The sequence below is a fragment of the Equus asinus genome, chromosome 4, assembly GCF_041296235.1.
Source record: "Equus asinus isolate D_3611 breed Donkey chromosome 4, EquAss-T2T_v2, whole genome shotgun sequence".
NCBI lineage: Eukaryota > Metazoa > Chordata > Mammalia > Perissodactyla > Equidae > Equus > Equus asinus.
The window spans coordinates 109,481,525-109,497,306 of NC_091793.1; the positions used below are offsets into that span (position 1 = coordinate 109,481,525).

A 15,782-nucleotide genomic window follows, 5' to 3' on the forward strand; every position below is an offset into this window, starting at 1 on the left:
TTGCAGCCCACCTAGATGTGCTCTCTCCTTGGGGTCTGCAACGGTGTTATGGGCTTTTCCAGCGGCCAGGGGTGGGATCACTTATATTTGTCGCTCCGTTGCTGTCAGCACCCACCGAATATCACTTGTCCTCTATGGGTCGCAGGAGAGCTATTGGCATCTTCTACAGTCTGTGGTTAGTACACCTAGCTATGCTGCTTTTGCCCTGGGGTCTTCCAGCCTTGTGGCTGGCGGCTGGTGCCTTCTACTGGTGCTGTGCAGAGGCTTTCCCTAAGGCTGCTGTGAGCCTGTAGGGTTTCCCCCTAGGCTACTAAGCTGGGTCACTGGAACTCTCTCCAGCCCCAGTCCTCTCCGAGATCTCCGGCAATCCCTAGTCTCACGGGGCGGGCAACGGCAGCTGGGGGTCGCCCCGCCCTCTGGGCTTCTCTCCGGGCCTCTCCCGGGAGCCCTGAATGCTGGGCGTGGCCCCTCTGCTAACGGCAGACAGAGAGTTTTGTCTGCTGCCCAGGCGGAGCTCCGGCGCTTCCCCTCCGGGTCGCAGAACTGGCCTTTGAAAGTTCCACCCGCCCCGGTCCTCTCCGAGATCTCCGGCAATCCCTAGACCCACGGGGCGGGCAATGGCAGCTGGGAGACCTCCGTACCCTCCATGACTCTCTCTGGGACCCTCCGGGCGCCTTGAGCACCAGGCTGGGTCTCCCCGCCAATGGCGGTGAGAGCCTCTCCCCGCGGGCTCAGGTGTGCAACCTCAAAGTTTCCCTCTGCGTTTAGGACTAATTGCGGGGGGTTTAGGTAGGGTTCTGGTCACCTGTTTCCACCGTTGCTCCTCTGTTGTGTTCTCGCTCCTGCCCTAGATGTGTGTGGATCCTCTGGGGGCGTCCGTTGGAAGAAAGCCGCTTGCGGGTATTAGGCTGCCCGTCGGGGTCGGAGAGTTTTCACCTATTTCCACATCCTCCCGGAGGAAAGTCCGTCCGCCTTCCGATGTATAGTCGCGTGGGTGTCTCAGACGTCCTGAGATGCTGTCTGGATATCCTTTGTCAACCAATAAGTGTCCAAATAATTGTAGACTCGAAGGGCGAGAGACAAAGAGGACTACTCACGGCGCCATCTTGGATCTTTCTCCTCATAATGGTTGTTTTATGTATATGTGGTATGCTCCCTGGAGTGTATGCCTCTGGAGGTCTAGGGTTGTTTCTTACACTTGTTTTACAATCTCCTCAGGGACTACTACATGCTATGTGTGTTGTAGATGCTTACTGGATTTCTTACTGAATTACTCTAGCATAAAGTACCAGAGTTTTGTAGCCATGTAGACTGTATAGGCAGAAGAGTTACTATCAGTGGGCACTGATACTGATTATAGAATTAGTCTGTGTAGATTCTGCTCTTTTCAGATCAAATGAATGCATTTTACAGAGTTGACATACAGAATTTAGTCATGGAAGACAGTACGTTTACTATTGAAACTGGAAGTGCTATGTATGAGAAAGATGACACAGTAGGGAGGGAACCAGAGCTTTGCAGTCAGATAGACTTAGGTTTGAACTTGGACTGTACCGCTTATAACTGAGTGATCTTGGTAGACTTTCCATTCCTTTTATGTAAAAAGGGCTAGCACCACTTACTGTAAGGGGTTTTAATAAATATTGAGGTTGCGAAGATTCAATGTTAACCACTTAGCACAGTGGTGGTACATCTTTGAAGTCTTCCTAAAATAATAGTGTCATACTGGGGAATGTTTTCCTGCTTTTTTTGAATCTAGCAGATTCAAATAAGACATCTAACAGTTATATAGACAAATGACTTACTATTTTCAGTTTTAAGAGCTAACTGCTTTTATTAGAAAGAAAGATTAATTACATTTTTATAATACATTGCCAAAGAGAGCAGCTTGTTTTTTAACAGACTACCAACCATTCTAAAATGATCTAACACCAAAATCAGCTTCTGCTTCAAGCAGCTCCAAAATGTAAAACAGAGATGAGCAGGCCTCCTGTTGTTTTTCTGATTTGCAGCAGTAAAAGCCAGCTTGCCTGCTGTGAGTATTTGATCTGTGCTGCTGCACATCTTTAAATCGCCTGGCAAGTGTGCTGTGTATTATTTTCACATGCTTTCAAATGCTCATGAAGAGTCTTGATTTAATATTGGAACTTTGTTTACTATTGTTTAAAGATGATTTGGTCATCTTACATTATAATGTATAAATTTCTTTCCAATTAAAAATAAAATTTAAAGATTTACTCAGTTTTGATGGCTCTCAAGTCTTTCGTTATATGCTGTCACTCATGTTAGACCTGGTGCCTGATACTGCTCTGGCTTGGCCATCTGTTTACTGCAGACTCTACAAGATGAACTCAAGTTCAGACCAGTTGCTGTTTGACAGAGGCCAAGTGAAAATTGAAGGAAAATTATTTTAGGAGGAAAAATCTAAGCCTGTTTGTAGGTTGAAAGGAAGGAATTAGCAGAGAAGCTAGAGATTTAAGAGAAAGAAGAAATGAAAATAATTCACTTATAAAACAAATTTGAAAAGGATATGTAGTTTGCTTATATAATCTAGGTCCCTTCTTTATTGTATATTATATTAAAACCTTATAAATGTTAAGACAATTTTTTGGTTATTCTTATGACCGAATTTGTACTTTAGAAAGACATTTGGAGGATGCATCATGAAGAGAAGAAACTGGAGTCAAGGAGACCAGTTAAGAAACTTTAAGAACCCCCACAGCAAATGATACAGACTTGAATGTTATAGTGGGAATGAAGAGGAGAGGCCAAAATCATGGGTTAATTAGGAGATAGAATCCATATGGTTTGGGAACTAAGACTGTGGTGTGAAGAAAATGGTATGATGTAGAGTAACTGTTAATTTTCTTATTTGGGGACTAAATAGATTTTGGAGTTTTTAAACCAAGGGGAAAAGAAAGATTCATGGAGAAAATGACAAGTATTTGATACATTGATTTTATGTTATCTGAGGGACATCAAACTGGAGATTTCTGGTTGGCGGCTCAGTGTTTGTATCTTGCACTCAGGCAAGAGATCTGGGCTTGGAAGGTAGTTGAAAATTGCTGATTAAATCACTCAGGAGGATACTATTAATGAGAAGGGAGTAGCACTAAGAACAGAACCTTGAGGGATATAAACCTTGAAGGGGCAGGCAAAGAAGAAGAGTCTTAGAAGGAGGCCAACACCAAATGGAAGCCGGAGGGAAGTAGTCACTTTACGAAGGAAGTTCTTCATGTCAGATGTCACAGAGAGATTAAGTACCACAAAGGACAGGTAAAACAATAGCAGTATAGTTCACACTGAATTACAGTATGATTTCGAGAGCTTATATTTAATGGCTCAGAGAGGTTAATTCATGATTATTCTCTGTCATTATGAGCATAGATGTTTGGAAACTAAAAATTCATGGTGTTCCAAGTTTAAAGATAGTGCCTTAGAGCTGTCTAGTTAGGTGTTACTTTATATCACAAAAATACGAACTCCACATTAGTATAACAATTTGAGATCATGTAGAACTTTATGTGAATATATTTAAATTTGTTTATACGTCTTTAAAATTAATTGTATTTTGTCTTTTTTTTTTTTTTTAAGAGTTCTTGTCTCTTGGCAGTATCAATTGGCTGGGAAGGAGGTGTTTATGTGCAGACCTGTGGCCACACATTACATATAGATTGTCATAAATCTTACATGGAATCATTACGGGTAAGTTGACTGAAACATTTTCATGAAAGTGTATGTATCTTTCCAGGTAGTAAATGTTTTTACAGTGTATACATGCCAGTTCATCTTGGGTGACTTTGATTGCCATTTGAGCTATCGAGCCTCATAATTCCTTGGCCTCTTCAACTTCAAGGATTTAATTTCTTTTTAAACTTATTTTATTGCAGTAACATTGAATTATAACATTATATAACTTTCAGATGTACATTGTAATATATTTCAAATTCTGTGTAGATTACATCATGTTCACCACCCAAAGACTAATTAAAATCCATCACCACACCAGTGTGCTTAATCACCCTTTCACCCTCCCCCCTCCCCTCTGGTAACCATCAATCCAGTCTCTGTTGCTATGTGTTTGTTTGTCGTTGTTTTTATCTTCTACTTATGAGTGAGATCATATGGTATTTGACTTTCTCTCTCTGACTTACTTCACTTAGCATAATACCCTCAACGTCCATCTGTGTTTTCATAAATGGCGGGACTTCATCATTTCTTATGACTGAGTAGTAGTCCATTATGTATATACCACATCTTCTTTATCCATTCGTCCCTTGGTGGGCACCTAGGTTGCTTCCAAGTCTTGGCTATTGTGTATAATGCTGCAGTGAACATAGGGGTGCATGTATCTTTATGCATTAGTGTTTTCTAGTTCTTTGAATAAATATCCAGCAGTGGAATAGCTGGATCGTATGGTAGATCTATTCTTAATTTTCTGAGGAAACTCCATACTGTTTTTCATAGTGGCTGCACCAGTTTACACTCCCACCAGCAGTTTACAAGGGTTCCCTTCTCTCCACATCCTCTCCAACACTTATTTCCTGTCTTGTTAATTATAGCTATTCTGACCAGAGTGAGGTGATATCTCATTGTAGTTTTGATTTGCATTTCCCTGATAGTTAATGATGTTGAACATGTTTTCATGCGCCTATTGGCCATCTGTATATCTTCTTTGGAGAAATCTCTGTTCAGATTGTTTGCCCATTTGTTAATTGGGTTGATAGTTTTTTTGTTGTTGAGATGTATGTGTTCTTTATGTATTTTGGATATTAACCCCTTATCTGATATATGGTTTGCAAATATCTTCTTCCAATTGTTAGGCTGTCTTTTTCATTTTGTTGATGGTTTCCTTTGCTGTGCAGAAGCTTTTTAGTTTGACGTAGTGCCATTTGTTTCTTTTTTCTTGTTTCCCTTGCCCAGTCACACATGGTACTTGAAAATATGCTTCTAAGACTGATGTCAAAGAACGTACTGCCTATGTTTTCTTCTAGAAGTTTCATGGTTTCAGGTCTTACATTCAAGTCTTTAATCCATTTTGAGTTGATTTTTGTGGATGGTGTAAGGTAATGGTCTACTTTCATTCGTTTACATGTGGCTGTCCACTTTTCCCAACACCATTTATTAAGAGACTCTCCTTTCTCCATTGTATGCTCTTGGCTCTCTTGCCGAAAATTAGCTGTCCATATATGTGTGGGTTTATTTCTGGGCTCTCAATTCTGTCCCATTGATCTGTGTGTCTGTTTTTGTGCCAGTACCGTACTGTTTTGGTTACTATGGATTTGTAGTATATTTTGAAATCAGGGAGTATGACACCTCCAGCTTTGTTCTTTTTCCTCAGGATTCCTTTGGCTATTTGGAATCTTTTCTTGTTCCATATAAATTTTAGGATTCTTTGTTGTATTTCTGTGAAAAATGTTGTTGGGACTTCGATCGGGATTGCATTGAATCTATAGATTTCTTTAGGAAGTATGGACATTTTAACTATGTTAATTCTTCCAATCCAAGAGCACAGAATATCTTTCCATTTCTTTCTGTCTTCTTCAACTTCTTTAAACAATGTTTTATAGTTTTTGGTGTACAGATCTTTCACCTCTTTGGTTAAGTTTATCCCCAGGCATTTTATTCTTTTTATTGCAGTTGTAAATGGGATTGTATTCTTAATTTCTCTTTCTGCTACTTTGTTGTTAGTATGTAGAAACACAGCTGATTTTTATATGTTGATTTTGTATCCTGTGACTTGACTGTATTCATTTATTATTTCTAAAAGTTTTTTAGCGTCTTCTTTAGGGTTTTCTATACATAAAATCATGTTGTCTGCACATAGTGACAGTTTCACTTCTTCTTTTCCAATTTATATCCCTCTTATTTCTTTTTCTTGCCTGATTGCACTGGCTAGGACTTCCAATATTATGTTAAATAAGAGTGGTGAAAGTGGGCATCCTTGTCTGGTTCCTGTTCTTAGAGGGATAGCTTTCAGTTTTTGTCCACTGAGAATGATGTTAGCTGTGGGTTTGTCATATATAGCCTTTCTTATGTTGAGGTATTTTCCTTCTATACCCATTTTATTTAGAGTTTTTATCATAAATGGTTGCTGTATCTTGTCAGATGCTTTCTCTGTATCTATTGAGATGATCATGTGATTTTTATTCTTCATTTTGTTAATGTGGTGTATCATGTTGATTGATTTGTGGATGTTGAACCATCCCTGCATCCCTGGAATAAAACCCACTTGATCATCATGTATGATCTTTTTAATGTGTTGTTGTATTCTATTTGCTAGTATTTTGTTGAGGATTTTTGCATCATTGTTCATCAGTGATACTGACCTGTTATTTTCTTTTTTTGTGTTGCCCTTGTCTGGTTTGGGTATCAGGATAATGTTGGCTTTGTAGAAGGAGTTAGGAAGCTTCCCTTCCTCTTCAGTTTTTTGGAAGAATTTGAGAAGGATAGGTATTAACTCTTCTTTGAATGTTTGGTAGAATTCACCAGGGAAGCCATCTGGTCCTGGACTTTTATTTTTTGGGAGGTTTTTGATTACTGTTTCGATCTCTTTACTGGTGATTGGTCTATTCAAATTCTCTACATCTTCTTGATCCAGTTTTGGAAGGTTGTCTGGTTCTAAGTATTTATCCATTTTTTCTAGATTATCAAATTTGTTGGCATATAGCTTTTCATAGTATTCTCTTTAATCTTTTGTATTTCTGAGGTATCCATTCTTATTTCCCCTCTTTCATTCTGATTTTATTTGTTTGAGCCTTCTCTCTTTTTTTCTTGGTGAGTCTAGCCAAAGGTTTGCCAATTTTCTTTATGTTTTCAAAGAACCAGTGTTTGGTTTCATTAATTTTTCTTTTTTTTTTTTTAGTGTCTATTTTGTTTATTTCTGCTCTGATTTTTATTATTTCTTTCCTTCTGCTGATTTGGGGCTTTGTTTGTTCTTTTTTTTTTTCCAGTTCCTTTAGGTGCATTAAAGTCCCCTATTATTATTGTGTTACTATTTCTCCTTTTACGTCTGTTAATAATTGCTTTATATATTTAGGTGCTCCTATTTTGGGTGCATAGATACTTATAAGTGTTATATCCTCTTGTTGGATCGTTCCCTTTATCATTCTGTAGTGCCCTTTTTTGTCTCTTGTTACAGTTTTTGTTTTAAAGTCTATTTTGTCTGATACAAGTATTGTAACCCCTGCTTTCTGTTCTTTGCCATTTGCATGGAGTATCTTTTTCCATCCTTTCACTTTCAGTTTGTGAGTGTCTTTAGGTCTGAAGTGTGTCTCTTGTATGCAGCATATATATGGGTCTTATTTTTTTTATCCAATTGGCCACCCTATGCCTTTTGATTGGAGTGTTTAGTCCACTGACATTTAAAGTAGCCATTGACAAAAATGTATTTATTGCCATTTTGTTACTTTTTTTGCATGTTTTAGTAGTTCTTCTCTGAACCTTTATTCTTCTCTTGCTCTCTTCCTTTGTGGTTTGATGGCTTTCTTTAGTAATATGTTTGATTTCTTTCCTCTTACTCATTAGTTTACTTATCATAGGTTTCTGGTTTGTGGTTACCGTGAGGTTCCTATATAATATTCTATATATCTAGCAACCTATATTGAGTTGATAGTCTCTTTAGCTTGACCTCTTTCTAAAAGCTCTACTGTTTTACTACCCTCTTCCCACATTTTATTTTATTTTTCAAAGATTGGCACCTGAGCTAACATCTGTTGCCAATTTTCTTTTTTTTTTTTCTTTTTCCCCAAAGCTCCCCAGTACATAGTTGTATATTCTACTTGTAGGTCCTTCTGGTTGTGCTATGTGGGATGCTGCCTCAATGTGACCTGATGAATGGTGCCATGTCTGTGCCCAGGATCCGAACCAGCAAAACCCTGGGGCTGGCTCCACATTGTATCTTTTTGAAATCATATCTGATCTCTTGTTTTGTGTGTGTCTATCCATTACCCTTTTATCATTGAAACAGGTAGTTTTAGTACTTTTGTCTTTTAACCTTCATATTATCTTCATAGGTGGTTGATCTGCTACCTTTACTGTATTTTTGCCTTTACCAGGGATTTTATTGCTTGTTTTTTTTAGGTAATTTTCTTATTCCTATTTGTGGTCTTCTCTTTCCCACTTAAATAAGTCCCTTTAGCATTTCTTGTATAACTGGTTTCTTGGTGATAAACTTTAATTTTTGCTTCTCTGGGAAGCTCTTTATCTCTCCTTCCATTTTGAATGATAACCTTGCTGGATAAAGTATTCTTGGCTGTAGGTTTTTTCCTTTTGGCACTTTAAATATGTTGTGCCACTCTCTTCTAGCCTGTCGGGTTTTGGCTGAGAAGTCCACCGATAGCCTTATGTGCTTTCCTTTGTATGTCACTTGTTGCCTTTCTCTTGCCGCTCTTAGGATTCTCTCTTTATCTTTAATTTTGGATGTTTCAATTATAATGTGTCTCTGTGTGGGCATTTTGGTGTTCATCTTGTTTGGTGCTCTCTGTGCTTCCTCTACTTGGATGTCTGTTTCCTTCCTTAGGTTAGGAAAGTTTTCAGCTATTATTTCTTCAAATGGATTCTCTGTCTTTTGTCTCTCTCTTCTCCTTCTGGGACGCCTATAATACGAATGTTAGTGCACTTGATATTGTCCCAGATTTCCCTTAGACTGTTCTCATTCTGTCTAATTCTTTTTTCTTTTATCTGTTCACCTTGGGTGATTTCCTCTAGCCTTTCTTTCAGCTCACTGATCCATTCTTCTGTATCATCTACTCTCCTATTGAGTCCCTCTAGTGAATTTTTCATTTCCAATATTGTATTATTCATTTCTCATTGGTTCTTTTTTATATTTTCCAATTCTTTGTTCTCACTGTGTTCATCCAGTCTTCTCCCAATATCAGTGAGTATCCTTATGAGTTTTTGTTTGAACTCTTTGTCAGGTAAGTCACTTATTTCTATTTCATGTAGTTCTTTTTCTGGGGTTTTGTCCTGTTCCCTTGCTTGAAATGTATCCCTTTGCCTCCTCATTATGCCTCTTTCTCTTTGCTTATATCTGTCTATTAGGTGAGTTAGCCATGTCTCCTGATCTTGGAGAAGTGACCTTATGTAAGAGATGCCTTTTGAGGCCCAGCGGTGTGCTTCCCTCTTGTCACCAGTTCAGATGATCCACGAGTGACCCCTGTGTGGGCTACTTGTGTCCTTCTGCTGTGGCAGGGTTGCTCTTACTGCAGGTACCCAGGAAGTCTAGTCTTTCCCTCCCTGGCCAGCTGTTTGTATATTGGGTTTGGGGAACCCCAGCACCATTGGCTACAAGGTCTAACAGCCCACTCCTGTGGCAGTTTTCCTGATAATTGAATAGGTACCCAGTGTTGCTCGTTGCTAGGCTCAGGGGTTTACAATTGCTGTAGGCCTCAGGCCTGCAAGGCTGTTGTCAGCTCTCTTAGGATTGCAGCTGACTGAGGCTGGCCCTAGGCATGGGAGCACCCAGTTGTTTCAGGCTTTGGAAGGTGGTGCCCTGATCCTCTTTGTGGCTATTTATGAAGCACAGGTCTTCTACTACTGATAAGTCCCACCCCCACAGGTCCACACACACTGTCAACACAGCCCTGGTCTATTCACGCTTCCCAACCCCCTGGAGTATACCCAGTTGCCCCACTGCAGAGGCCCCCACCTCTCCACCAATGCCCCACACAGTTCACCTAGTCCTCACACAGGCCCTGCCCCACAGAGGCAGACACACTCGCCTGGCTGCAAAACATCAATGCACCCAGTCTTGGCAGGCCAACAAGTAGCCTGAGGGCTTGCTGTTTGGTGTGGCTGGTCCCTAGGGCGCTGGCTACCCTGGCTAAACTGGATTAAATCTTCACTCTAGTGGGTGTGGAGACCCCTGGGCTCTCAGGCTAGGGGAAGAACTTCAATTGTGTCTGCCAGTACTAGGTCACAACAATGGCCGCCACCAGTGTCTCAGTCTCTGAAGAGGTCTCACCTCTCACTGAGATGCACCCAGAACCTACCAGGTGAGTCTCTTTTCACCAGAGGAAAAGAACCTTCTTTCTGGTGATTTTAGGTTGCTCTCTGAGATGGGTGAATTTGTGCATGGGCCCTTTAGGAGCTGGGTATTTTCAACTTTCGTCTGATAGCTTTTCTGGGGTTATCCCTGTTGCAGTTAATAGCCAGGGAAGCCAAATATTAGGACACTCATCTCAGTTGTGCTGAGTCTGAAGGATGCTTATAGTGGTAATGTCCCCCTCCTAAGGTCCCCAGTTCTCCAGGGAGGGCTGCATACCTTAGGGTGGCTCCTGCCTGGCCAGCTGTGAAGGTCCGCAGCTCGCGAAGGTGGCTTCTTTCTCTCCAGAAGGAATTTCTCCCTCTTCCACCTCAGTCAGGACTGTTCCTTATTGTGGGGCTTCTTTTTATCCAGTTTTCAGTTTTCAGTCTGCTTATACCACCATCTGAACGAGATCTCCAGGGATTTAATTTCTTTACTTCGCATCAGCAACTGACTTCTGTGGCTGTAATTTTAGACATTGCTCCTCTAACTCTGAAATAGTAGCTTTAATATCCTATCATATCATCTCTTTTATATGATTATTCTTCATATTCTCTTATTTTCATTCTCATTAGTGTGTTTTGCTTCTGATGTTAAGATCGCTAATCCTTTAACCCCTTAGCATTTTTCCTTGTGCATTAGCACTTCCTAGCCGCACCTTCTTGTACTATGCCCATTCTACTTTTAATACCAGTCTTTCTTTTTGGTGAGGAAGATTCACCCTTGGCCTAATATCCATTGCCGATCTTTCTCTTTTTTTGCTTGAGGAAGATTAGCCCTGAGCTAATATCTGTGTTAGTCTTCCTCTGTATTGTATGTGGGTCGCTGTCTCAGCATGACTGACGAGTGGTGTAGGTTCTCACCTGGGATCCGAACCCGTGAACCTGGGCTGCCAAAGCAGAGCACACCAAACTCACCTGCTGTGCCACAGGGCCGGCCCCAATACCAGTCATTTAATTTTAGACCCAGACAGCTGACCTTGCTAGAAAAATCATACAACTAAGTGAACTGGTAGTCCCACAGATTTTTGGTTTCCTATAATAGTGGTTTAGACTAGGGTTGTGGACTGTAGATATTACTTATCAATTCTTACAACTGTCTTTGATCATTTTCTAGTTTTTGAGGGAGTATTCCTCTTGTTTAGAAATAATTTTTGCAGCTGTACTCTAGTATTCTTTTTCTCCCATCACCTCAGGGGCCTTGATCTGTCAGTAAATAACCTCTTTTTCTTCTGTATCTTCAGTTTTTCTGCCTGTTCTGTTCCTTCTTTTCAGTTCTTAAAGATGCTCAAGTATCTGCCATTCAAAATTCCTTCCCTTGACCTTGCATTCCCCTGTAGCTGCAGTCTTTCCCTTTCTCTCGGCTCAACATGAAAGCATCGTCTACTCTCTATTCCCAAATTCCTAACTCAGAAGTGGCGGATCTCTCTCTCTTCCTTTTCCTTACTCTCACATCCAGTCACTTCCTAAATTCTGTTGAGTCCGTCTCCTAAATCTCACTTTAATATGTTCTGCCTTTATTATTCTCACTTCTACTTCTTTCTGTATGCCTTCATCTCTCATCTTGACTACTGCAGTTTCTTTCTTATCAATTTCCTTACTCCAAGTCTAGTTTATTTACTATATCGATCCTTCTAAAATGTAAATCTGATCACATATATTATTGGCTTAAAAATCCTTTACTGACTTTTTCCTGGTGGGGTAAAGTTCATTCTTTTCAGAATGGTATTCAAGGCATTCCATGATCTGGGCTCACCTGTTGCTTTAGCTTTATCTTCCATCAATTCAGCGTTAATAGGCTAATTAATAGTTCCTTAAACACATTATACAATTTTTATACTTGTGTATTTGGTCATTCTTTCAACAAATATATTTTCAGTGCTACAGTGTTCCAGATACTGTGATAGACGTTGAGGACACAACAGTGAATAAGGCACGGTTCCTTTCCTCAAGGAGTTTATTGTGCATTGCGTGAGATGGAGAAATAAATAAACAGTTGCAGTAAATGTGCTAAGTGTTATGAGGTATATGCAGGGTCTTATTGGAGCATCTGCCAAATGCCAGAACATTTGATGAAGTAAGGTGCTTGAATGATCAGAGATAAGACTGGAGAAGTAATTAGGGGTCATATCATAAAGGGCCTTATGGGGAATTTGGACTTGAGACAGATTAGTCCATTAAAACCATTAAAGAGTCTTAAGCAAAGATGTGTGACATGTTCAGAAAGGTCATTGTGGCAGTTGTGTAGATTTTAAGGGATTGTTGTGGGATTGCAAGAAAGTAAGAAAGAATGGGATGATGTTATTTAGGAGGTAAGAGATGATAGTGGCTTGGGCTTAGTGATGGCAGTGGAGATGGAGAAGAAGTTAGAGATCTGAAATAGATTCAGAAGAAGGGTCTTCTGGACTTGTGAGAGATTGCGTGTGGAGCATGGTGGGGAGGAAGGAATCAAGGTGGGGGATGATGGTGATCTCTGAAAGATTTTGATTGGGAGTAAGAGTATTACATTAGGTAGCAACAGTTTAGTTGGGAGACTAGTTAGGAGATATTAGCAAAGTGGTAGAAGGAAGAAAGTGGATGGAAGGACTGATGGGACTTCTTAATTAGATATTTTGGATGGGAGAAGGCAGGAAGCTGAAGGAGCTGCCATGACTGTCTTTTTTTCTGAGCCAGGAGGTGTAACTTTATGTTCCTAGAGTAAAGGAGGCAGGGCTGGGGTAGGTGAAGGGACTTGACAGCTGGGGAGGTGGTTTGGAAAAACCACTTTGGAATTGGGTGAGAGAGTGTTTCATAAGATGTTGGAGAAAGATTGCCAGGCAGTATCGAGGGCTCAGTTGAGATTGGAAACAGTCTGTAGCAAGAAGTTATTTTAGTTTTCTTGAACAGCACTCAGTTTGAGTGCAGAATTGGAGAAGTCATGCGTTAGATTAATTTAGTATGAAGTTTTTGTTAGGTGTGTATGATGGAAGGACATATGGAGGGGAATGAGAAGTATTTGAGAGTTTTTGAACTGGTAAATCATGATGTGTAGTCAGGATAGGAAAGGCGTGATAAACTGGGAGAAAAAGAAGGGAGTAAAGGAGATGGGAGTTTGTAGTCACTATGTAAGATGTTTGACAGTTTTCAGATATGTACAATTTTGGGTCATTACACAAGGATGTAGTCATGGTTACAGATGCTGGAGTAGAGTGGAGGTCAAAGCCATGGGAGCTGATGAGGTCAAGGAGCTGTGGGACTAAGATATAACATTGGTTGTCCACATACATACTGAAGTTACATAGGAGGATGGCAGGACTTGGAGCAATGAGGAAAGCTGATCTAGGTACCAGAATCTTCAGTGACTCTAACTAAATCTTTCCCCTATCCATTAAACCTAAACAAACCCAATGCATAAACTCCAATCAGTTGTGTTCAGCAGTTAGACACCTTAAAAGACACAGCACATTTTTTAGGCTTAATTTACTCTCAAAAAGCTATCTTTCGGACATTAAAGAACATGGACCCTGGGAGAATCTTTCCAGTAGTCACTCACAGATTATGAAAAGAGGAGCATGGGGTAAGAGGAAGGTGATCCATTGTAACGTGGCCTGCTTTTTGAGTTATGCTTTGTCTTAAATCCACATTTCAGATTGGTTACATCATTTGAATGTTTCACTTAAGCAATTCATTGGTGATGGCAAGTGTTGCATGATTGCCATGACATAAGAAGTGATTTGATAAGCTTCAACAGTTAAATTAGAGATTTTCTTTATGCTTTTATGACGTTTATTAGAGATGTCTTTTTTTATATGGCTCATTTATTTACTATAAAATGCACTGGTGTAAATTTTTTCTTCTGTAAAGATGTGCATCATACATCTGTATGTTTATTTCATCTTTTAGAATGACCAGGTTCTTCAGGGCTTCTCAGTGGACAAAGGAGAATTCACGTGTCCTCTCTGTAGGCAGTTTGCTAACAGTGTTCTTCCTTGTTATCCTGGAAGCAATGTGGAAAATAACCTTTGGCAACGTCCTAGTAACAAAAACATACAAGATCTCATAAAGGAAGTGGAGGAGCTACAGGGACGACCGGGAGCTTTCCCAGTAAGCATCAGTGTAAGGCAGAAATATCCTGGCTAACTCAGCTCTGCTTTTCAGCTTTCATTTTTGTTCTGTTTCTAAATTACTCTGGACCTTTATACATTTAGTAGAAATTGCTTTTGGAGGTTTTTCTCTTCTGTTTGTGGTTATTAAAAACAAAAATGAGAGTAATAGAACAAATTATGCCGAAGGCTATACTTTTCCTTAGTCTAAATTGTCATAGTTTTAATATATATCTTCCAGATCATGAAATCTTGTAAAGTTAGATAGGATTAGACTCTTTTAAGATGTTAAATATTTAAAAACAAAGCCAAACAAACAAACAAATTATATATATGTCTCTTGCAACATAAATCCCAATCTAATCATTAAAAAATATGCCCATCAGGTATATTAGAATTAAGAAGATATATTTACACATACACACACAAATGTGTGTGTAAATATTTAATTACACACACATAAAATGTGTATTAGAGAAAGAAAATATTGTATACTTGATTGAACCATTCATCAGTAAGTCAGTCTGTTTTACTGTGGGATTTTAGTGTCAGTGAACCCATCTTTTATCCTATCCAGTAGAATTTATTTGATTTAAATTCTTAAATATTTCACCTTCATTGTAGATTTAATGATGTGGTCCCAAAGGGAAGTGACAGCTGTGCCTAGTTTATGTAGTAAATTTATGATGAATATGAATATTTGACTTTTGAAACAGAAATTCATAGTTTAAACCTGCTCAGAAAGATTTTCTCAGTTGAAGACTAATTTTAGAATCTATGTGTTTTTTTCTTTGTAAATTCAAATTTTTATGTGTTTAAAATTTGCTGAAAGTAAGGGACATCAATATTAGTCTTTGAAAAAAATGAACTTAAATGAAGGTCAGGTTTTTAGTAAACATGGAAAGTGTTCTAAAATATTATTTTAATGATATCCAGTCATTTGTTTAGAATATAGTTTGTGTGGTTAATTCATGGTTGGATTATAGTATTACCAATCACAATATAGAATTAGAATAAAAGATCCCTAAAATAAGAGAAAATATTTTTTGATCTGTTTTATCTTTGTGCACTAAGTATATTTATAGTGGATAGCTAATGTACATCTGTTTTGACTTTGTAACTTTAATTTCCCAGTGTGTTCATATGATAAACATTGTAGTGTTAGACTATTATTAGAGGAAATGAATATAAATAAACTTTATAGGTATGTTTGCATTTTTTACAGTCAGAAACCAACTTAAGTAAAGAAATGGAATCTGTAATGAAAGATATAAAAAATACCACTCAGAAGAAATATAGAGACTATAGCAAGACTCCGGGCTCACCAGACAATGATTTTCTCTTTATGTATTCTGTTGCTAGGTAGGTATATATGATATATAGTTTTATATTTACTTATCATTAATGGTTCTATTTTATTTATTGTCATTTGTATTTATTTGAACTAAGGCTGCATATTTTTGATGTTGATTGAAATTATAGCTAGTCTTAGAACCTCCTAGAAGGCTATAAATGTGTAGTTTTTCTTTGTTTTCTGTAGAGTTTTCTTTTTAATGAAATATTTGGATAACTGTCACTAAGCATTATAGGATATGTGGGGAAAGTATATTATTAACATTTTGGGACAGATACGTACCTCAAAGCATGTATTATATATGAGGGTTCTTAAGAAAT

The 15,782-nt window shown here is 38.8% G+C and overlaps 1 protein-coding gene across 7 annotated transcripts in view; it reads left to right on the plus strand.

Moving 5' to 3' along the window:
- UBR3 (ubiquitin protein ligase E3 component n-recognin 3) overlaps nucleotides 1-15,782 on the plus strand; it is a 229,898-nt gene that overhangs the window by 148,057 nt on the left and 66,059 nt on the right. For 5 of the 7 annotated variants that reach the window (XR_011502861.1, XM_070508074.1, XM_070508078.1 and 2 more), the window contains 3 exons: nucleotides 3,595-3,705; nucleotides 13,909-14,121; nucleotides 15,334-15,470. Coding sequence is in view for 6 of the 7 variants with exons in the window: in XM_070508074.1 (XP_070364175.1) it covers nucleotides 3,595-3,705; nucleotides 13,909-14,121; nucleotides 15,334-15,470 (461 nt within the window). In the remaining variant the exon portion in view is untranslated. The remainder of the gene's footprint in view (nucleotides 1-3,594; nucleotides 3,706-13,908; nucleotides 14,122-15,333; nucleotides 15,471-15,782) is intronic. The other 2 variants (XM_070508076.1, XM_070508079.1) reach the window with 1 other exon arrangement.